At 40.5% G+C, this 25,144-nt stretch overlaps 1 protein-coding gene across 2 annotated transcripts in view; it reads right to left on the reverse strand.

The window, feature by feature from the left end:
* Window positions 1-25,144, reverse strand: part of ZMYM2 (zinc finger MYM-type containing 2) — a 104,860-nt gene that overhangs the window by 39,911 nt on the left and 39,805 nt on the right. For both annotated transcript variants that reach the window (XM_090029263.1, XM_090029254.1), the window contains 3 exons: window positions 24,637-24,787; window positions 6,166-6,338; window positions 336-501 (listed from right to left, as the gene is read on the reverse strand). In XM_090029263.1, the coding sequence (XP_089885389.1) occupies window positions 336-501; window positions 6,166-6,338; window positions 24,637-24,787 (490 nt within the window). The remainder of the gene's footprint in view (window positions 1-335; window positions 502-6,165; window positions 6,339-24,636; window positions 24,788-25,144) is intronic.

The following is a 25,144-nucleotide window of genomic DNA, read 5'->3' on the forward strand; positions in this document are numbered from 1 at the left end:
TCATCTGACCCCGGTGCTCTTTCCTGCCAAGGCAGGGGGTCGGACTAGATGATCTACCTAGGTCCCTTCCGACTCTAGCTACTATGAAACTATGAAACTATGAGAAGGGCAGCCTGTAGGTATGCTGCTGGTTCCTTTAATGCAATGAAAACCATTTAATCAACTTTTAATTGCTCATTTAGAGAAGTTTCCACTTTGCAAACCTGAGCTCATACTGCTATCTACAAATCTTTCAACTGAAGTAAAATTTGATCCACATGTGAAATCTGTGAGACTTCCTTATAAAATATTTTTCTTTACATTTTGTCATTTAACATTTATAAGGCATCACATACCATAATGCAAGTTTTCAGGTCCTTTTTGAGTTGTCATATTAGGCTCATTTTGTTGACAGTAGAAACGCAGTAAACAGTGCTGATCACAAAAATGTTTCATTTCTCCACGCCATTGCACTTTCTCTTTGAGAGTTCCTTGAGACTTACAACAGTCACATCTGGCAGCCTTAATGCAAAGGAAGATTTTATCATTTTAAAAAAGGGAACTTAGAGAAAAATTTTTTTTTTAAAATTACATATTAAAAAGCTACTTAAAAAGAATGAAGTCTTTTCTCATTGATTCTATAGTAATTTTAATGGACACAAGTCTTATTTTTACCAGACTTTGCCATGCCACAAAATTTATGTTACCTTCTAGTTTGTCTGTATAAATACAATCACTCGGTTTTCAACTATGTAAAAATGAAAAAAAAGAATCAGTCGGTTCTATTTCACTAAAACACATTTAAGTCCATAAAACTAGTTCATATCTGCACATTCAGCAAGAAACCTACATTCCATGGAACCATTTTTAGCAGTTCTACTGAAACATTTTACAAAACAAGAGAAGGGGGAGAGAGAGAGACAGAGAGAAAGAGAGACACTGAGACTCTAATGATTCTTTCCAACTAACAGTGAAATAGATACGCTTTTTATTGAAGTCAAAAAAGAAAAAAACAACAATAAAACTGTTGCCTTATGTATCATACTTCAACTAGATTACAAGATCTTTGGTTAGGGGGACCTTGTCTACTAGTAGAAAAATTTTCACATGAATAAATGTTAATACTTACTTAATTTTACAAAGTTTACCTCACTCCAAGTTAACAGCAACAAATGAATATAAATTTAAAAGAAATCTCTTTCAGCCATTTCAGTGTTTCTGGTTAGAAATTCAGTGCTTAGGGGTACATGAAGCTTGTAGGTGAAGTCTTGGAAGTCTACATGTTTAGCTCTGAATTACATTAATGTGGTTTTCAATAGAGGGCATGATTGTTTTACCTGGGCAAACAAGGTCCAAGCTTTTTTTTTCTTAACTAAATAAAGTTCCCTTAAAGTAAACACACATCATAGTATAAATTATGATCCAAAATACTGAGGGTACTAGTTTCACTTCCTCTGTAAACCAGGACTTGTTATATGACTGCATGCTCTTCAAAACTGATCATGTCTATTGATGCCAAAAATGGTTAAAAACAGGAAAAAAACCGCAAAAAAACAGTTCATGGGTAACATGGGAATCTCAAATAGATTTGATGAATGAGATGGCCTGAGGCCCCCTCTCCCCCCAAACATTTAAGGGTGGGGCCAGATCTGGCCTGCAGAGCTATTTGATCTGGTCCAGAGACAGGCTGTGCTCCACCAGCAGGTGGTTTTGGCAGCAGTTGCTTCCAGTGGCACCACAGGGAAAAGTGGCAGCAGCAGCTGGGTCTTGTTACCCACCCACCCACCCATTCACCTCTGACCTGAACTGTGTCACTAGATCACAGCTTAAAAAGCCTGTCAACTACTGATCAAAGGCAGTACATGAAAAAGAAGAGCATTCGTTTGTAAAGACATGGAGCACTGTAGATGCATAAGGCTTGCATGCTAAGAACTAGCAGTTTTCAAATAACCTATCGAAAAGGACACCACGATAATTAGCTCAAGGACAAGAACTTAAGTGGTATGTCCATCTTTTAATATATCATTACTATTTACACACATTCACTTTTTCAATATTATATACAGCATCTTTACATAGCACGGCACTTAGCCCCTCCTGTGCTTGAGCTTGAGCTCACATAATGGCCTGGTGTCATTTCTTGGTCACTTAATTTTTGCTAAAAGTGTCAGTCAAGATTTTTCTGATACTTAGGTTATTCATGTATGAACTTCATGTCCAACTTCTGGTATCTATTTTTTAAAAATGCATACACCCTTCTGCCTACGACTCAACATAAGCACTCTCTCACAGAACCTACAGAAAGTCAAACAACAGTTCTGAGAATTGTATTCCATCCCAGTTTCTTAAAGAGGGTTTGACTCTGAAGCTTGATGATACTAATATTACCATTAGATTCCCAGCTGACCAGCTACAGAAAAAAATCCATCTATACCTTGGACTATTAGCTGTATCAGGGAAGCATCACCCCCAATGCAAGACTAGCTACTTGATCTTTGAAATTCAGGAGCTGTATTCTTTAGTCATTTTTTCCCCCTATTTCTCTCCTCCCCAGTTAAAACTTAGCTATAATGACCCGTTCCTCCTTCTGGACTGCCTCATCATTACTTTATATAGGAACATTTAGTTCTGGCTCTTCCTGTCAAACCATATCATCTTGATAGTTATTCCACTTCATAACAAGACTTGGCTTCTATATCTGGTTCAGTTAGGCAATACAATGCATCTCCACCCTGTCTTCTTCCCTATTTGTAACCCTTACCTTTTTGACTAGATAAAATCTGTGGAGTTTGACTCAAACTTTAACTCCAGCCTCTCACCTTATCCTCCCCGTCTCCTTTTCATTTGTCTTTATCCACACATCATATCTAATGCTGAATTTCTACGACTCTTTCACCATTTTCTCAACATTCTCTGTTTATGCCACAAGTTTGGCTTCATCTCTTCATTCATTCCTGCCTTCTTTTGAATCGGTATCATAGGTTCCTCCCCCAGACACAGATCTGATTCCAGCATGTATAAAATCAAGGGTGTGTCTTCACACATATATAAAGTGCAACACTTAAGGACAAAGTTTTCAACTTACTATAGATTTGTTCCAACCTGCTTCAGGAACCTGGTGTCATGCTTCCCCCTTATTCACATTATAGTGGCTTTCTCTGCTCTGACCCTTCATAAATCTTGCCGTTTTTGACAGCTATTTTCCAGAATATACCTTTGCCCCTGCGACTCCTCACCTACTTTTCAGTCTTAGATGAATATGTATCATCTTCTGTTTATCTTTAGGTATAGTTATACGTATACTGAAGATATACATGCTTAGCCCAATCATTTACCTGACCTGAGTCACTGCCTCCACATGGCCACAAAACAAGTGTTATTTCTTCTTTGACAGTGGTTCCAAAGATTTAGACAAAGTGTGGTAGAGGCTATTTTTATTCTAAATTCAAAAGTTTGGAACGGGAGTGCTCTTGCACAATAAAAATCAAATTATAACTCAGGCCAGGAACCACTCCGTTAAATAATTACATTTATATTTTAAGTTCTCACCTACTTCAGATTTTTTAGATTACTATCTAAACCATTATGTTTGTGAAGGTGGACATATGAGCTGGTAAAGGGGGAAAGGGGTGATGGCTTAGGGCAGGGGTCACAACCTATGGCGTGCAAGCCAGATCTGGGGTTTCACCTGTGCCACACAGCAGCAACTGCACCTGGGTCCTCTTGAATAACTGCACCTGGGCCCTCTTTGGACCTCAGCGAGGTTGTTCTGGCTGCTAGCTTAGGCTCACAACACAGAACCTTTCACTTCACCTCCTTCTTAATGAATACATGCCACATCACACTTGGCACTAAATGACAACTGTGTTGGGACTCCTGGCTGAGGAAAAAGGACAGAACTACTCTTACTCTTTGACCCTCCTGATGAGGGCTGATGCATGATATTGTAACAGTATGGGAAGTAGTATTGCTGCTGTCTTTGCTATGCTTGCTAGCTAGCTGCATAAAGGTCTTCAGCCCCAGGGCTGATCTCTTTAGCATTTGTTTCTCTAAAACCTTAATGCAGTCTACCTGTTAATTTAAAAAGTTTGTCCAATTAAAACAAATTAGACATAGATAATGAAGACAGACATTTTTTAATGAATGCAATGTGCAGGTGTTTAAGTAGTAGTAATGTTATCTTTACTGAAATTCTACTGTAATGCTGTGCTCTACGTAATTAAGACTTAAAGCTTTTCTTTAATCAAACCTAACAGGTGTAAGTTTGGGGGTCATTCATTCTTTTTACATTTTACTCATGTTCTATCTGCTCCCCAACTGGCAAAAAATATTAGCTAACAGTTACATTAATAAAAGGCAGATTGCAAAAATCTGATAATCATAATATAGAGTGGCTCTATTTAAAAAAGGCAATCAGTAAGAATAGAAAGAGACTTTCAGCAAAATATACATTTTCCAAATCCTTGTAAAAGGACATGCACATCTTTCTTAACTGAATAAAACTCAAACTTGAGTGCTATGACTGATTTAGGAAGAAGCATTTAATAATTCAAATTTAATATTTTAACCATTCAACAAATTAATATGAATTTCACTGAGTATAAGATCTAAGAAAGAAGAAGAAAAATGTCTAACAGACAGACCATCAACGTTATCAAAATTACAACTTAGCAATAAGTCTGCTCAAATTGAAGTGCTTTTGCCACAAAAACCACTAGCACTAACTACAGCAATTCTTAAGCAGACACAATGGTTCATTCAAATTAGGTCCTTATGACATGGCCAAGAAGAGTGTGTGAGGTCAAAGTTTTCAAGCATTTCCCGTATTTGTATCAGAATCGTTGGAAGTTTGGATATTTTAAGCCAGTTAGGTGAATGCCCCAAGAACTCTATTCTTTGCTGGCATTCCTAACCAAGAGATTGGTCAAAACAGCTCAGTTGCATTAGATTCCCCTATCAGTAGGCACTTTTTATAAGGGATAAACTTTAACCTCTGACCCCTGAGTTTTAAGGCTTGTTCATCAAATTAATATTATGAAAACTCTCATAAGGCTTAAAAAAATGCAGACCATTTTTATCCTGTTTCAGATAAGACAGTTTAGAAAAAGAAATTTCTGGTCTGCAGCAGTTTTTTTTTCTAAAATGTTAACTGGACCCCTACATTCAGTATTCTAATAAAGCCTATTTACAACATGAGGCTGTAAGACTTCTGGAAATTGCAATCCAAAATACCAGGTATCTCTTCAGAGTCAAGTCGTTTTGGTAGGTTGATCATCTTGGGTTATTGAACTGTATCTAGCCCTCTGATACTTCATGCTTTTCACTGCCTTGTTTCCAGGCTGTACAGTTATAGAAAGATGATGATTTTTGAATTCCTGTCTGGTTTTGCATTTGTATCCATTTGTATTTGTAGTTCTTGTTTTGATATTATCAATGTAGTTTTCCAGGTTGTTCACTGAGACCCAACATTTTATCCACAGTCCTAATTGCATCTTAAACCCAGTCCAATTTCACTTTTATTTCTCTCCAAAAAGAATTCTTAATGCACCATCTTGGCCATCTGTGCTTCACAATGTAGTCAAACTTCCAGAGATTTAGAGAAAGCTGCCGTCATATTTGATTTAAACTGTTACAAAAAAAATCCATTTGGTCTCGTTTTTTTCTCTTTGGCATTCTTTCTACTGGGACATACTGAACAATCAAGGCTTCTGAAGTTCACAAACAGTGGGGAAAAAGGAAGAGACAAAAAGAGGCAAAAAAAAGGGAAGAAGAAAAACTCTGCTAACCTAATCTTTGGCCTATCCAAGGTCCCACCTATTTGCCACTAAAGTATTATTCAACATTTTGAATACAAGACGAAAAAATTTAAATCAGCAAAAATATTTTCTCAAATCAAGGGAGAAAAAATAGTTCTTTTTACAGTGCTAAAGTAACAAATATATTGTAGTTCTTTGTTACTTTGAAACTCAAGTTTCCCTTGCCAACTGATTTAACAGACAGACAGGTGGAAATGCTGCTCTAAGTTATGAGAAAACTGAAATGATAAAATGAACATTTGCTCATTGCGTAGCAAATGCCGTGCTGAAGTAAGCCATATTTGTTGCACGATCCTTGAATATATCCTCACAAGTGAATTTTTGTCTTTTGTAATTTTGGTGCTCTTGTCAAAAATTCTGAGTTACTTGCCTTGTAGTACCAGTCCTGAAATTTTTTACAGCACTCTTCACTGCAGAAATCTCTCACTACACCATCAAGTTCCTTAGTTGCTCCCTTTTTGCAGAGCTGTGAGCAGTAATTACAAGTAACACATCTCAATCCTAACCGTCTTGCAAAATCTTGTTTATATAGCAGCTTACAGCCTACAAAAAAGTTTAAAAGGTTAACACACTTAGGAACAGAATAATGTCTATGGGGAAAAGGAACTTTCAAAATCACAGTTAAAGAAAACATTAACTTTAAATTTTAAATTGACACAGTTGTAACTACAGCTGCTTCAGATCAGTTCAAACAGCTGAATATTATAAACTATTTATATAATACCAAACTTACCTGCATATAGATCTTGCACAACTCGGAGGTTACATACTTTAGATAGCTAGCATCATCTGAGAATACGCAATACTTGAGGCTGCTTAGCAGCATATCACCCCCCCCTCAACACAACCCCATCCACCCACACCTATCACAAGTAATCAGGAAATTATTTTTTGTCTTTTACATAAGCACCTATAAAAAACTTTTGACTTAAAATCATGGTTGCTCAAGTGTCCTTCTTAGAAGAATAAAACCAATAAAAGAAATGAAATTAAAAGACTAAAGGCAACTTTCATATTCTCCAAGCATCTGCTCACGTCCATCACTATTTCTGTCTATTTAAGACATATAACACCTTATGTAGCCCAATCATTTTCAGTTCTACAATATTATAACTCAATATACTGATACAGGAACTTAAAAAAAAAAAAAAAGAAAAGAAAAATATTTCGATCTTTTAAAATAAATAAAATGATAACGATTACGCTGTTTATACCCACATTTTCAGTCTCTGTCACCGTGTCACAGATTTCTGTCCATCATAAAAATGATCTCATGAAGATGGGTACAAGCCACTTGGACTTTTGATATCCAGAGAAACAAATGTGGCAATCTAGGATTGCCAAACAAGTACAGCAGTTATATATCCAGGTAATGCTATTAGCTGCAAAGCTTGAAAGAGCTGCATCTAACATAAAAAATAGCCATCTTCACACTCCAAAAGTTGAAAACACACTAAGATGAATGAAACTCCTCAAATCTCTCTCACCTTTCAGGCTTTCTAAAGACTAAAGACAACAATGCATTGATTTACAGCCAAATCACATTTCCCAGGTTATTTTTAATAACCACAAAGGTACAAAACTTAGGCAAACAGATGGACTGAGTTTGTAGAATCCAGTATTTTTTGGTCTTGTTTTTATCTGGTACTTTCCACTATTTGATCTCATATAATTTATAAAGCAGATGGAGTACTCAGCACCTTTGAAAATGGTCAAGATACTAGGGGATAATACATGGAAAAGAGCAAAATAAGGTTGACTGTTTGCTTATACAACAATTATATACTGAGAATCTGGAATACTGTTGCCCAAAAATTAGACTTGAACTTGAAATAATGTTGTTACCTTTAAGCAAAACATGGTATATGCATGGGAATCACAAACAAAATTAGAAATAATAAATTAAATGCCCTCTCTGAAGATCTTTTAAGCCACACTGGGCACACCTACAAAAGATGTTTAACTCTGCATTAGCGTAGTTTACTGCAAAGTAAATACGTGTGTCTACATGTGCACATGCTTACTTCACAGTAAACTTTGCAAATGCAAATAGCAAATTTACTTAGCATTAGTAATGGCGGTGTAGTTCTCGTGTAGACACCTGACCAGAAGCAAAATCTGTTCCTGCTCAGCCATCCACCAGGGGCTGCCTGCCACTAGAGTAGGCTTTCCCACAGGAGCCTGGGTGGGGATTATGTACCTCTGCCCTGGCAGCAGGAAGCTCCCAGATTGCGATTAGGGAACGGGGGCTGAGAGATCCTTATTTCCCAGCCTCCACTTTGCCATTGCTATTGGGGAGTGGGGAGCTGGGAGACTCATCTCCCAGCCTGCGCTCTGCAGTCACAAGACTTGAGCTGGGAGACCCTTATTGCAGAGCAGGAGCTGGGAGCTTGTTCCAAGGCCCCACCCTGCAATTGCAGAGTTGCCGAGTTTGTTCCCAGCCCGTACTCTGCGACTGCAATTGTGACTGCAGAACAGGGGCTGGGAGCTGGACAGCTCCCCGTTCAGCCTGGAGCAGTTCCCAGGCTGCACGGGGAAGAACTTGCAGCCTGGAGGTGGCTGGAGACTGCCTTGTTTCAGGCAGTTCCCAGCTAGGTCTGGGATGTACATGCGCACTTCCCTGTGCAGCCTGGGGCTGGCCAGGAACTGTTCTGGTCAGGGGCAGGTCCCAGTCCTGTGCCCCAATTGGGTGATCAAGGCATAGGGCTTGGAAAGAGCTGCAGGGGAGGGGTAGGTTCTAGCCCCCTGCCCCAATCTGCCAGTGGGACAGCTAGCAGCAGGCTGTCTCCTGGCTGGTGCTCCCTGCCAGCTACTGGGTTAGCCCTCAGGGGGAGCCTGGAGCTGCCCCCCAGTGGCGGCAGGGGCCCACTGCAGGGCTGCAGGGAACTGGGAGCAAATTTTCTCCCTAATCCCCACCACTTGTAGACACCTACTCGAAAACCCTTACCCTGCAGTATTTTAATGCAGAATAAATCTAGGCTGAAGTACATGCATGTGTAGACACACCCACTGATTTGGAGGATTAGGCAACAGAACCTTTAATGGGATTATGGAACTATTAATATGCCTAACTTAGAGACCATGTAAAAATTAAATACCTGAGTTAGTAAATATGTCCTCTCCCTTAAAAAAAAATAAATAAATAAAAATGCACAGCCAAGGTTATAAATGTATTTCTCAAAACAAATCCAATGCAACATCCCTAGGGATTTCAATGTGCATATTCACAATTATTTCCTAAGACTGAAATGCCTGGTCACAGACCATTCACATTACTCTGCTGTTAGCAGCATCTCCCCATAGTTCTGCAAAGCAGGAGGCAATCCCCCTTCCCTTTGCAGTTCCAGAGGTTGTTTAGCATTGCAGCATATCTGATGCTGGGGATGTTCCTATTTTTAACCACCCCTCCCGAGAAGAGTCATTTCAATGCTGTATAAAAAACTTTCAGAATTAAAAATTACAAAAAAGTATTAATGGCAACCCGTGAACTGTGCATAGTAAATTAACTGGCCTACAAACTGTAAGAAGAAACTGAATGCTGCTCCTTAGCTAATAAAGCCAAAGCAGGGTTACTAGAATTGTGGAAGATGCTGCTGGCAGAAAGGAAATTAGGTAAGGAACTTCCCCAATTTCTCCCCAAAATCCTGACTCATGGAAAATAATAAGCCCGGAATGTCAAGTAGACAGGGATAAAGAAACAGATTGAAATAGATTCTCCCCTTTTAAGTAAATGCCTGGAAGGCATGTTACTTTGGATCACTGTCCAAAGCCCAAAGGAAACCTCTTCAGAAGATAGGTTCTATAGACTCCAGTTCAAATACAAGTTCTTCTGCCCACAGTATCATTAGATGTGTGGAATTAAACTATTCCTTTGTTTAAAGGAGCATTAAACAAACCCTTAGGAATAGGTTTGTTTAATGCTCAAACACAGGGGTGGCCAACCTGCAGCACAGGTCCCACACGTGGCATATGGCACATAGAGCATCAGATCAGATAGGAAGCAGAAAAAAGAAAAAGCAGAAAGCACTGCTCTAATACACTCCACAATTCATAACTTAGAATACTTCAAAACTGCACTACTTCAGGTGAAAAGACACAAAGCAGCTAAATTGGCTTGTTGATTCACTGTGCCTGAAGCAGGTCTTTAGTGTTCTAGTGTTTATCCAGATTATATCACAGTTTCTCAGTAGCAGTACACAGTAGAATGTTGTAGATTTGGACAGTATTGGGACAGCATTATGAGAAAAAGTGCCTGATATATAGCAAAAGGAATTCACCTTTGGTAAGAAAAATTCTGCATGCCACAGAACCATTTTATCATCATGGAATACACAACAAGGTTCCTGCATGAATAGAACAGCTAGCATCAAGCCTTGTCTAGCAGCATGATGGTTTCTAAGAAGTGGGATTTGACACACATGATAATGTGACTGTTAATAGAACAAAAGTATAGGTGTTAAGGGCTTTTAGCACCAGTGCTAGATCCCACTTAGAAAAGACTGGTTTGACTGGGGAAAACAAAGGGTATCTGACTTGCCTGACTGCTCTGAGAAATCTTGAGACTTGCAGATTTTTTATTAAGATGCCTGACAACCCTACATATTAACCATGGCCAACCCTTAAGGGGTTATGGTACTGATCTCAAACTATTTGTCCATACCAGAATGGATGGAACTCAGTGCCCTTGGAGTTCTTGTTCTGACAATATGAGCTGAACTGTGACCGGATACAAGTACAGGCCTTTAGTATTAAAGTCTATTAGCTGCCAGAGTCTTAATCGCTTTGGAAAATACCGTATTTTTCGGACCATAAGACGCACTTTTTTCCCCCCAAAAGTGGGGGGAAAACGAGGGTGCGTCTTATGGTCCGAAGGTGTGTGTCCCGGGGAGACGGGGTGGAGCTTGCCCGTGGAGGCGGCGGAGCCCGAGCGGGACATCCGCCGCTTGTTTACACCGGAAGCTGGCGCCCGTGCCGGTGGCCGGGAGCCGGCAATAAAAATGGCCGGCCACCGGCACACAGTCTCTCCTGCCATAAAAACTGGGTGCGTCTTATGGTCAGGTGCGTCTTATGGTCCGAAAAATACGGTAACCTGAGCGTAGGTCATCTGATTTAGCCCCTAGAGATTACCACATCCTGGATTGGTCTTCTCCACAGAGAAGATCACTATCCATCCATTGTTTTGGACAGACCATCACCTTAAGACGACAAATGCCAGAGCATTTCCCAGACAATAGGAGACCCTAATATGTGGACTCAGCCTCCACATTCTAAAGCATGCTAAAGGACAACAGCACTCTACCTATATTAGACTCCACTGGCTTTCTGACATACCAAATGAAGGAACTGATTGAAATTTGTGCACCAGCAGACCGTATTACAGATTAAAAGAATTTTCCTTTCAGCATCCTTTGAAGTTGTCAAGTCCTGCCCCAAGGAGCTATTCATAGTATACTCCTCAATCCTGGGAATCTACAGCCAGCATAAGAACAGAGTGCAGTGTTTGAAGAACTAGATCCTATTTCAGTTAAAAAGAACCCCAACAACCTGGATCTGCCATACCTGCACTCACCAGGCTAGTGCACAACTGCATCCCTAGTCCAGTACATTCCTTTGTCTCAATACTCTGAATAAGCTAAAGAAGAGTCTCAACCCCAGATCTGTGCATCTGACTCTTATCCTTCCCAGCTTGGTCTGTGAAGAATAAGAACACGTATGACTGCATGGGAACCTGTCTGGTACCCCATCATATAATTTCTTTCACAAATGTACTGAGCTCCATCCTAAAAACAATTAGATTTTAACTACTCTGATTGGAAGAATGTTCCAGAACTTGATCAGTGTAAGTGTCAAGAATGTCTTAATTTTCTGCATACATTTAATAAATGCCCACTTTACACACATTTCTACTCCTACCCTGTTTACCTCCGTACTACACTTGTAAGGAGCAATCATACCCTTCTCAACCATAAATTTTGCTAGATTAAAGAAACCAAACTTTTCTAATCTCCTAAAAGCAGCTCTCTATTTTCTTGATGATCCTAGTAGCCCCCTCTATAACTGTTCCAATTTCTATTTATTTTTCTTAAATACAGAAAGGCTGAAAAGTATACAGTTCTCCAGAAAAACCACTGCATCTTCTATAATGACTTTAATACATTTTTATCTTTACTACAAACACCTCTCCTGACCCATGCTTGGGTTGCACTGCCTTTTTCCTAGATGCATCAAACTGGTAGCTCATGGTCATCTTATGATTCTAGTCCATGCAGATCCTTCTCCTCCTCAGTTATCTTTAACTGAACAACTTTTCATCTTACAGCAAAATTTTACTGGTCCATAAATTCACTGCCTTGCATTTTGTATTCTTAAATTCATCCCATTTTTATTACTACAGACAAGGTTATTAGTATGGTATCCCAATCCTCTTCTGTAGTATAGTCCATCCTCTCAATGCCTCCTAACAATATTGCATCAGCACACACCTACGTTCTTGTGCCAGCATCATTAATGAACATATTCAAGATTGGCCCATGGGCCAAATACCTGAAGAACTTTACTCCAGCTGTATACTATTTCTTTTAACATTACTAATTGCCATCTACCCTTCAACCAGTTTCTTACTTACCTTACAGTTCTTCTAACACACACTTCTTAAATTTAATAATTAAATCTCCTATACAACAACATATCCAATGGTTGACTGAAGTCCAGATGCAGGAAAGCTACATTTCCCCCATCTAGAAAAATATCACTTACTTCATTTAAAGAAAGATTCAATTTAGCTTGGCAAAAAAACCTTTGGCAAACTTATGTTACTTTTTATTTCATATTCCCTACTGTGACACATACTTTAAACAAAACAGGACGTTACCAGGTATTAGGGCAAATCTGCAATACTTCAGGGTTCTTCAAGTAAACTCTGCGTCTTCTCAAGAACAGACCTTAGTTTACAGGGGTGTTGGTTGTAGCCATGTTGGTCTAAGGACACAGGTAGACAAGGTTCTTTGGGTGAATCTGGTATCTTGTATTAGACCAACTTAATTAGTTAGAAAACATGTTGTAAGAAGCTTTCGGGTTCAAAAACCCTTCGTCAGGTTGAGGAAGTCTCTGCAATTGTGTGTGCTCTTCCTGAATGGAATAAATAGTAAAGAAGCCAGAGGCTAGGCTGGTATGCATGCAAGACAGGCAATCAATGAAGATGTAAACTGAGGAGTCAATGGGTGAGAGACAGGCTGGGGAGGGGGGAGAAGGGGGATGAATGTTGCAATCAACTAGTAGAGAGGTACCTGGGGAGTCAGCCTAGCCTTTGGGCTTCTTTACAATTCATTCCATTTAGGAAGAGCATACAGCAACTGCAGAGACTTCCTCAGCATGACAAAGGGTTTTTAAACCTGAAAGCTTGCTATAATTTTTTTTCAACTATTTAAGTTGGTCTAATAAAAGATATCAGATTCACCCAAAGAACCTTATCTACCTTAGTTTATGAATTCTACAGGTTCCTTATGCAAGTGAAGACCAGCTTCGACAGTTGTAACAGTCCTTTATTGAATAGTTTTTCTTCCTTTATTCGTCTATAGTATAGTGTATTTAATAATACAATCAATTAATCCCATGCTTTAGAACTTCTGTTAGCCACCTGTCAGATAAGGACCAATTCCTTCCCCACCGAGTACACAACTCTTTTTTTTGTGTGAGTTTCTTTAAAGCATCAGAGATGTGCCACAGCTGGAAGTGGGAGATTGTGACAGGTACACAAGTGCTCTTAATGGTACTGAAAAATCTCTCAGATGCCTGACTAGTGCTACTGCTTACATACTGAGAAATAAGCCAATCATCAGATTTGAAGTCAGAAAGAAATTTCATCTCATGTTAGACTGGCAAGGTCCACTGTTTTCATAAATCTTCTGTTGCATGGGACACAATTTGCTTCCTAGGTAAAATATGCTGGTAAAATATCCTGGTGTTCCTGAAACATTCTGTGCTATTGCAGAACACTGCTGGCACCCTTGGTCCTGCTCGCTACATACACATCATAATTTCTGAGGCTCTGGTGTTTTGTAATGAACTTCTTTTATTTTAGAGTATCATAAATACTTTGTGCCTTGCAGTGTACAGGAAATGCTGGAGTCCTTGTGGACCATTATGAACTTCATATATCTATTACATGAATGTAAGTGGACTTGGTGACTGACCTGGGTGGTCCCTTCTAATCTACTACCAATTTTTCCTCGATATAGTTCTCCCTCTAGTGGAGAAAAAGAATAAATCTAATGATTAGAATGTTTTCTTATATCACTGCTTCATATTGCCTAAAATTTTTCTTATCAGTTAACTTTCTTAAGCGTTTCCAGGGTACAAAGGCTGAATGTATTTTGAAACAAAACATTAATTTATCATTAAGTTTTAAAAAGCCCCTTTTGCAAGTAATTAAAATACAGGGATTTAGAGTGCATTTACTTTACCTAAAATATCATGTAGAAAAATAAGTGAAGTGTATAGGGCCAACCCTATACACTTAATAAAATTTGGGTATTTTATTAAGCTGAAAAAACATTTATTTAATTTTTTTAAGCTGAAAAAACATTTATTTATTTAGAAATAAGAAACAAGTTATCAATATTCTTAGTTAAAATGTTTAAAATCTGCAATATTTTATTCAACATGTGTGCTTTCCGTAGGCATTCACCATCAAAGCCACTTTCTCTTTTTGATATTTTCACTAATTTTTACTCTTGTTAGTGCCATAGAATCAAAGCAAATTCTGTTCATTCTATTCATCTAAAGCAACTACAGAATCATTCAAATTTAGTTCCATTTTTAAAAATCTTGCATTTACATGCACACATCCAAGAAACCTTCCCATATTTAAAACCCATCAAAACAGTACACGCAACATTATCTTTAAATTAACATACAACTCTTTTGAAAAAGAGCCTTTAGACTTTAGATAACTGAAGTCACATCTTTCTCCTCTCAGGATACAGACTACCAGACATGAATCATCTTTAAAAAAGTTCATAGGTAAGGATACAGGCTTTCTTTTCCCAAGCTGCTGTATATTTTAAAAGTGCAATGTTCAAAACAGGGAACGTCATACCCAGAAGAAAGGAATATCAGCTATAGAAAATCTGAGTCCACATGGGAAAAAAAGCTACTGAAACATCACTTTGTAGAATTGCTCAGATATTAGAATGACAAAAGACTGGATGTGCTCAAGACAATTCCAAGAAGACATACTGATGGCAAGTAACTGGTTTGAGTCATTCTTTATGTAATCAAGCTTTTCTATTCTGCCTCCAGCATTGCCACTAGCTATAGTGAGAGCAATACCCATAAGGAAGTCCATTTGCAAGCATCTGAAGGAAGACAAACTGATCACATACAGCTAGCATGGATTTGCTGAGAACAAATCATGCCAGCAGACCTGATCTCCTTCTTGACAAAGTAACTAGTTGAATGGATGAAGGGAAAGCAGTGGATGTAGTATATCTAGACTTCAGTGAGCCTTCTGATGAAGTCCCACATGATCTTCTAATAAACAAATTGGAGAAATATGGGCTAGATAAAACTATAAAACAGACAACTGGTTCAATAGCTACAACAAAGGATAATTATAAATGGATCCATGTCAGAATGGCAGGAGGTTTTGAGTGGAGTCCCATACTGGTATGTCTCGGGCCAGGTTCTGAAAACACGCTTAACTGGATGCAGGAACAGAGCTTTCTGAGAAAAACTGCAGATGGCAAAACTGTGAAGGACTGTAAACACACTGGAGGACAGGAGCACAATTCAGAAGGATCTTAATTATTCTGGCCCAGCTTTTCAATTTAACAGGATGAAGTTCAATGCTGACAAATATAAGGTGCTACACCACAGGAAGAAAAATTAAAAGCACAAAAAGAAAATAGGTGACAACCAGCTAGATGGCAGTGCTGCAGAGGGTCTGGGAGTCCTGGTGGACCACAGACTCAGAATGAATCTGCAGTGTGATACAGCTTGAAAGAAACAACAGTTTTGGGCTGCATCAATAGGAGCATTAGGTATAACGTAGAGGAGGGTGAGTGCTTCCTTATTTGGCACTGGTCAGGCCTTATCTAGAATACTATGCACAATTGTGGACTCTAGCATTTTTAAAAGGACATGGAAAAGTTAGAGATGGTTCAGAAGTAGGCAACAATAATAATAATAAAGGGCTTGGAAGGTAACCCATATCAGGAGAGGCTGAAAGCAATAAGCATGTTCAGCTTGCAGAAAAGGCGATTAAAGAAGGGATATGGTAACATTCTTCAAATGTCTGCAGGGCTGCCATAAAGAAGAGGGAGAACACTTTTTCTCTGTTGCTGCAGAGAGCAGGACATGTAACAGTGGCCTGAAATAGAAGCAAAATAGGTTTAGACTGGTTATTAGGAAAAATTACTTCCCTGCTAGAACAGTGAAGCAGTGGAATAAACTGCCTGCGGAAGTTGCAAAATCTCCATCATTGGAGGAGTTCAAGAAAAGGTTGGATAAGCACTGGTCATGGATGATCTATAAGTTATTTCTGGAGTGTGTTGCAGAAAACAAGAGTTGGTAGGCCCAAGAGCCTACCACATGAATTGCTGGGAGAGTGCACAAGCTGTATAGTGCAGGACAGGTACCGGTATCAGAGAAACCTATGCTTAGCAACAAGAAAATGAAGGACAGCTCCATAACTGGCTTAATTACAAAAGAAGATTAAAGGGGCTAAGTTTATGGAAGGGACAGGATTACAGAAAAGGGAGTTCTGGTTCTCTAGTTACGATACAGTCAGATTGGCATGGATGCAAGGGCAGGGGGAAGGAGAATTTGCCTTTCTCTATTGGGGTGGGGAGGGGAGAGGTGTGGGGCACAGCCCTCTTCCTCAGAGTTGAGTGTATTTATTTCAATAACCCTCACAGCAGAAGGATATTGACAATGCTGTCTTTCCCCTGCCTTACCTGGGTAAGCTACAGCATTGTTGGCGATTTGGGGCTATATGCCTTGCAGCTGGGCAATAGGGTTGTTTGCAGCTTTAGGAATATGTTAGACCAGTGTTTCTCAACCCATGGGTTGCTAGAATATATGAAAGGGTTGCAAACAAACTTCAAATGGATTTTCCTTTAAAGAAGAAAAATGTAGGAAATCATAGCTTTTCCCTTGCAGACAGGCAGAGAGTTCCAGCCTCTGAGGGGCTGCTTGGGCCCCCCCCGTCCTGCCCTACAAACCCACTCCCTGCTCCACATGCTGGGGGGGCTGGGAGTGAGGAGCACTGGGTCAGGACTGCTCCTTGATGTTTACAAATGCGTCCTAGTACAAAAAAAAAGTTTGAGAACCACTGGGTTAGACCAGAAATTGGAATGGGATGGTTTGGATAGGAATCATCCTACCTTGAAGTAAGGGGTTGAATGATATCAAGTTGACCTCCTGAGGTTCATTACTCTAAGCCCTATTTTCTATGATTCCAAGTTCTACTTCTAATATCTATACCTGTATATACACCTGTAATATATCCTTGTAATACCTAAACTTCCACATGTACAATACACTCCTTAACTCAGTCTGATATCAAAGTTTTGAGCATCTTTCCCTTGAGGTGGTAAAGCATTAGAAAGGCAGTTGATTTTCCCCAGGTTTTTTTTTCCTGAATAGACAGATTTTGACAGCCTTTCTACTGGTCAGCAACACGGAAGTCCTTGACTTCAGGAAAGCTGACTTTTACAAGCTCAGAAGGCTTGTGAGCCAGGTCCTAAGGGACCATGATCCCAGGGAGAGGGGAGTTCAAGAAGGGCAGTTGCTCCTCAGGGGAGTGATCCTCAATGCACAAGCTAATTCTATTCCATCTAAGAAGAAAGGCAGCAGGAGAGCACAGCAGCCCCCCTGGCTCTCCAGGGACCTAAGCAGACCTCCTAAGGATAAAAAGAAAAGCCTACAAAGGATGGGATTCATCTCCAAGGAGGATTATTTTGCACTGGTCCAGTCATGCAGGGAGCAAACCAGGAAAGCCAAAGCTGCAACTGAACTCCAACTAGCTTCAAGCATCAAGGACAATAAAAAGGCCTTTTTCAGATATGTGGGGAGCCGAAGGAAAAGCAAGGGCAACACTGGACCCCTGCTGAACCAGACGGGGCAACTGATGCCCAGGGAAAAGCCAACCTATTAAATGGGTACTTTGCATCGGTCTTTCATCAGTCCCATGGGACGCCCATGCCCGCTATGGGACAGGGAGGTCTGGGTGAGGTTGATCCCCTGCCCTCCATAAACGCTGACCTTGTGAAGGAACATTTTGAGAAGCTGGATACCTTCATGTCAGCCAGCCCTGACAATCTACACCCCAGGGTACTCAAAGAGCTGGCAAGCGTCATAGCCCAGCCCCTGGCATGGATCTTTGAAAACTCTTGGCACTCGGGTGTAGTGCCCAAAGACTGGAAAAAGGCCAATGTGGTGCCTATCTTCAAGAAAGGGAGGAAAGTGGATCTGGCTAAGTATAGGCCCATTAGCCTGACTTCTATCCTGGGGAAGATCTTAGAAAAGTTTATTAAAGAGGCCAACCTTAACGGACTAGCCGATGCCAACATCCTAAGGGATAGCCAGCACAGGTTTGTTGCAGGTAGGTCTTGTTGACCAATCTCATTTCCTTCTACGACCAGGTGACCTATCACCTGGACAAGGGAGAAGAGATTGATGTCATATCTCTTGACTTCAAAAAGGCTTTCGATCTGGTATCCCATGATCACCTCTTGGCGAAACTAGCCAACTGTGGCCTTGGGTACACCATGATCCGCTGGCTGGGAAATTGGCTCCGTGGTTGGACCCAGACGGTTGTAATTGATGGCAGTCACTCGTCATGGTGTCCTGTGACCAGTGGGGTCCCCCAAGGCTCTGTCCTTGGACCCATATTGTTCAACAACTTCATTAATGATGTGGACACTAGAGTCAGGAGCGGACTGGCCAAGTTCACTGATGACACCAAACTTTGGGGCGAAGCATCCATGCCAGAAGAAAGATGGGTGATCCAGGCTGACCTGGACAGGCTCAGCAAATGGGCAGATGAGAACCCGATGGTGTTTAACACTGAAAAATGCAAGGTTCTCCACCTCGGGAAGAAAACCTGCAGCATCCTTATAGGCTTGGCAGTGCTATGCTGGCTAGCACTACGGAAGAAAGACTTGGGGGTCATCACTGACCACAAGATGAACATGAGCTTGCAATGTGATGCTGCGGCTACTAAAGCGATCAAAACGCTGGCTTGCATGCATAGATGTTTCTCAAGCAAATCCCGGGACGTCATTCTCTCCTTATACTTGGCCTTGGTGAGGCCGCAGCTGGAGTACTGTGCCCAGTTTTGGGCTCCACAATTCAAAAAAGGATGTGGAGAAGTTTGAGAGAGTCCAGAGAAGAGCCACGCGCATGATCAGAGGTCAGGAAAACAGATCTTACGACACGCTGAGAGCCATGGGGCTCTTTAGCCTGGAAAAGCGCAGGCTCAGGGATGATCTGATGGCCACCTATAAGTTTATCAGGGTGACCACCAGTATCTGGGGGAATGTTTGTTCACCAGAGCGCCCCAAGGGATGACGAGGTCGAATGGTCATAAACTACTACAAGACCGTTTCAGGCTGGACGTAAGGAAGAATTTCTTTACTGTCTGAGCCCCCAAGATCTGGAACAGCCTGCCACCGGAGGTGGTTCAAGCACCTACATTGAGCACCTTCAAGAGTAAACTGGATGCTTATCTTGCTGGGATCTTATGACCACAGCTGACTTCCTGTCCTTTGGGCGCAGGGCTGGACTTGATGATCTTCCGAGGTCCCTTCCAGCCCTAATGTCTATGAAATCTATGGTCAGTTTATGCTGCTCAAGAATACATTAGAATACTTGGGGACTTGGACAAAAATGAGGCAACATACCCACAACTCTGCAAAGAAATCAAACAAGCTTTCATATGAATGCGGGTTCAGTTCTGGGGAAGGTTCCGTACTCTTGTCAAGGAAACTGTATATTTCCAATACATTAATTAAAAAGCAGATTTGGAAAGTAAATGTACAGAAACACCAATCCTGTGTTTGGTGCAAGACAGCAACACAAATGGATAGGAACAGGACTCAAAAATGACACACCCTTTGGGAATCTGATATTTTTGTCAATAACTAGCACAACCAAACATAGTAATGACAGCCAAAATATAGGCTTCTTGATGGTGTTTGCTTTGAAAGGAAAATAAAAAGCAGCCTTACAAAAAATCCAACATGTGTTTATCTAAGCTACTGTTAAATATGCTTAAGAGTGTTTCATAATACTGGTATTTGAACTTTGTCCATGTTTTTCCCCCATGAAGAATTCAAATTTCCTTCAGGAACTCAAAATATTTTGTGGATGTCCAAAGTAGCACTAGTTGCTCCTTCTCAAGTCCCTAAGTGCATTAATTATAATATGATGGGGTTTGACTGTACCCCTACCAGCCAGAAGTTTTGTATGTTTGAGCAGATGGGGTTATATCCAGGAATGATAGTCTCAGACTGTTCTACTACATTTGTTTTCAGAGTGTACCATGAAATACATACAATACCAAGATATCTGTTTAATAGAGAACATTAAAAGAGAACCTTTGCCAGCAGCACTGGCAGGTTACAAGGCTGGGCAGGGAAGCTGCTCCGGGGCCAGGCCTTGTATTTTTCAGTGTGATCCAGAGCCAGGGCAGAGGTGTAATCCATAGCCTGCACACCCCTGTGGGCAGTGGATTGCAGCTCTGCCCTGGCTCCGGACCACGCCATCACCACCGCAAGATCCCAGTCCTGGAGCAGCTCTCCACCCAGCTGCATGCCCTGTCAGCACTGCTGAGGCCTATTCTCCATGAACTCCCTAGCCCTGTGCTGTCACAGTCCCACCGTTCCTGGAGTCTCCACAGAAATTGGCCACAGCGATGCAGGCAGGAGCTGCTGGGAAATGGAGTCCACTGCAGGTCAGACTTTGCTCGTCCCTGCTGTAGAGTCATGACTAGACCTATTCATCTCTATCAAAACTTGGACAGAACTTCTGATGACTTCCCTCACAGAGGAACCACTGATGGCACATGAGCTACACCCAGCTAAGCAGTCACCATGTAGTACAGGCACCTTTGTTCATGTGTACACCTCCATGTTTTCAATTATGATTTCTGTACATGTGGTCAGAGCTGACCTGAGCAGGGCACGGGACCCAGAGCAAATCAGCTCACACGGGGCCCCACCCCCACCCCGGGATGTGAAGAAGCTACTGCTGCCATTGGTGCTGGCAGGGGGCAGGAGCAAGCAGCTGGATGCGAAGCTGGAAGCGGTGGCACAAAGTCTCCATGGCCACTCTGCCCGGCTCTGCGGGGCCCCCCAAAGCACGGTCACCCCGATTCACCCCCTCCCTCCCCCTAGGGATGGCCCTGCATGTGCTACAGATATATTTAAAATATAAGCACAAGTCTGACTGTTCCACAGTAAAACTCATTTCTGCTCCCTTTTCACTTTTTGTTTGACTACCCTAGCTGTATTATTTGACAGTTCAGTCTTTACAAGATTTCATACAAACTCGGACCATTAAACCAATGCTAACAATAACATTTACCGCCTCAAAGAGATCATGTCACTATCAAGTAGCAGTCCAACACTGGAAGTTAGCCAATTTAGAGGTGTTCCATAACGTGGTTCTTGGTTGTCATCTAAAATCTTTTCATTTACTTTTCCATTAGGTCAAAGAAAATTGATTATATTCCTTAGAATTTTTCATTCATGGAAATTATTTCTATGGCTTTGATGATGGGAAAGCCTCAGTCAGAGCAATTTACAAATACCTGTCCTGGGATCTGATGAATAACAGGTTTTCATTTTACCAAAGTTCTGATAAGTCTTGAAGATCCACCTGAGATAGCCTTTATTCCTACGAGAATGGGAAAGGACAGAAATGTCCCTGTATTTTGCTGCCTGGTCTACAAAACTAGTGTGTGGTCAGTCCTTTCCTCTTGTTTCTGAATGACATTGCATCTTTGGGTTCTTGATAAGCAAGGGACATAAGGATTGCCTTTTCTGAAAAGGCAGACTAAAATGCCCTTTGTAGTACCTTACAAAGGACAGGCAACTTTTCCTTATCCCATTACATTCCCAATAGCTTTGATCTTTGTTTTTCAGTAGTTTTTACTTGAATAAATGCATAAAATGATTGTCTCTCCATGTGTGTTCCAGACACTAAATACAAGGGCAAGCAACATAAGGAGTACAGAAATTTATCTGCTGTAAAGGTGGCAGCCAAAGACATTTGCAGGAGCATTTGATTTTAATTTATTTTTGTTTTGTTTTTCTTTCTTTCTTTTACACTTTGGCACTAGGCACTTTTTTTACACTGGCACTTTCAGGTCAACAGTCCAGGCCAATGCAACGTGAGAAGCAAGATAAAGCTGTAGAACTTCTTAAATGCTAATGGTGCAAAAAGATCTCAGTAGTGGCCTTTCATCTACAATCTTGTCAAGTAAAATTCTTGCATTTTGGGTAAGAACTTCTCCAAAAGTCTTACTGACAAGCAGTAACTACTCCTCCCCTTCATCAGGATTACCATTTTGATTCTTCCGAAGCAACAAGGCTTTTGAAGTTGTCTGAAATTTGTTCAATTTTGGTCATTATTTTCATTTTGCACATATGACAAACAAAATACCACAGTCCCTAAGAAACTATATTTTATCCAGTTCTTGTTGAACACTACATTTTGTTCTCCCAACTATCCTGAGTAAACAGCTAGGGCAAAAATACACAGGTTCAATCATATAGATGGAAAATGCTTTATCCTACAGTCTACTTAAGAACAGCTGCTGACTCCTTTGACTTACGCTTTTTCTAATCACATTCTAGTGATGAATTTGAATAGGATAATTTATTCCTCTTCAATGACCTTCTCCTTTCTTCTTGGGTTGTGGGAGACATGGAGATCAAATACTCCTCCCCTCCGCATCAAGAAGTTCTGAACTAGACCTGCATGCCACTTTCTTTCCCTGCATTTCAGGTTTATAACGAACATTCAATGTTAATATTATGCTGTGAGGAGTCAAGCTGGAGAGCTTTCATTAACTTAGATGGCTTTTTCTTTTAAACCTTCTTTCCATGACCAAAAGCAGGGTTCATCCTAGGGATGAGATGAGACAAGAGAGGACATGGCTCCATCAACAAGTTGTCTACTTGGGTAGCAGGCTAAAAGACTAAGAAAACCCCCTGAATGAACTGGGAACAGACAGCATTAAACATGGCCACTAAAGGCATTAGCCACTATTTGATGTGCTACACTTTTCGGTGCATTTCATTCTCCTCTGTGCCCAGTCTACAGAGACAACCTGATTCCAGCTCAGCTTGCACAAAGCCATTTTTACAGCTGTATCAGTCAAGATGGCAACTACCACAAGCAGGCAGGATTACTACAAAGACTGCCTCTCTCCAGAGAAAAATAAACCTTGTGACCTCAGAGGTCACTTTGTTTGCTGAATCCATGTGATAAAAAGCAGGCCAGGACATTTGTCAAAGTATCCTGAATAGGATCCCACTTCTGAATAGGAAAAGTGGGCAGGTGGAAGACCTGAGGAGCTAGAGTTTACTGAGTTGAAAATTCCATTGGAAAGAACAGTATCAGTGCTGATACTGCTATCTAGTGACCCTCAGTCTCCAGAATCTTTCTGATCATCATTCAGATAGATCTGCTTTGTAGAAGGAAAAAGGGTACCATCATGCAGTATGGAAATTTAGAAGCAAGTAATGTGGGCTGTGGTCTCCAAAAACAAAGAACTCATATACAGTTCAAAAATGCTAACTTGGGAGATACTGGGGACCAGGTCCAAGTCGGGAAGAGATTTATTAGATAGGTGGGTCCCCCCACCCAGTTTTTGTGGGATTTAAGTTATAGGTAAGAAGAACTGTATCATAAAACAAATTTGAAATTATTGTTTGCACCACAGGAGGCAAAGAATTGTCAGGCTTTTCAAGGTGAGATCAATCCCACTATCAAAGGACAGGTCCTGCCTCAAAGGAGAAAAGAGGTGATATCCTGTTAAGATTACAGGACTTGAAAGTGTATAAAGACATAACAGAGGTTCAGGTACCAAATTAATTTTGTGTGTGTGGTCGTTAGACTTAAAAAGAAAACAACAAGGAAACCAAACAACTGAAGCACCTTTTTAACCAAGTAAATTTGTATGAAATAAGTGAAGAGAGAGAAAACTAAACCCACAAAAGTATTTTTCAGAATCACTACTCAGAGTCTGTTTCATGCTGCCTGAAAAACTTCAGATTCAGTTGAGTTTTTCCATGTTTTATAAACACACCACTCTTTCATGCTTTCAATATATTTTAAAGAACCCCATCCCCAACCACCTCTACCATTTTCTGAATCTATTTTTCCTTTAAGTATTTCAAATTCACTAGTCAAAGATTATACTAAGCTCACAGTGATCACGTATTAAAACAGCCAATTACTGCTTACGTGAACTTTTGTTTTCTAATAATTTTTGCTTTTTTGAGAATTCCAGATGGAATGCCTGCACCAGCTCAATCCTGGTAAAGAGGTGTAGGTATTACAACACTGGTCTCAAAAAAAACAAATCTCTCTCAAGGGAGAATGGTGCAGACCACTGACACATTCTTGGGGACTCATGCATAGCTTTCCCGAACCTAGGAGTAAGTCAAAAATTCAAAAGAACAATAGCCATCAGGAAGGGAAAGATCTCTGCTCCAGCTCAAATACTCTTGATTAAGTTAGAATCTTATTTTAGTATGAAACTTTTTAATATCATAAAGCAAGGCAGTAGAACTATGACAGTAACAACATAGGTAAGAAATAAACGTACCTTCACTACAGAACGGTCTTTTGATACCAGAGAAATTCACTGTTTCATGCAGCGTTTTCTCCTCTTGGCAGTATTCACAGTATGTAACTATACAGTGCAGTTTCTTATAATCATCAGAACAAGTTCTGCTGCAGAACTGATATACTTTGTTCTAAATAAAACCACAAAACATTACAAAAAGGTTACATAGAAACAGATTAGGAGTACAACTTTAAACAAGAATTTACTTTAATAACTTTTGTTTATGGCACACTTCTGAAAAAGAGTGCACGCAATATGGAGATAACATGACTATCAAAATAACCGCCAGCTTTTGATCAAACTGGTATTCATAGATTTCATAGGCATTAGGGCTGGAAAGGACCTTGGAAGATCCAAGTCCAGCCCCCTCAGTGCTACAAAAGCTATTAATTAATCATTTCACGTGCAGAACATGACAATGGGTAAAGATCATATATTTGTAAGTCTTCAGATATTTGCCTCCCCAACTTCTAGAAGAGTAAAGATG

This window comes from Crocodylus siamensis, chromosome 1 (assembly GCF_052110815.1).
Source record: "Crocodylus siamensis isolate JL-2025a chromosome 1, ASM5211081v1, whole genome shotgun sequence".
Lineage (NCBI taxonomy): Eukaryota > Metazoa > Chordata > Crocodylia > Crocodylidae > Crocodylus > Crocodylus siamensis.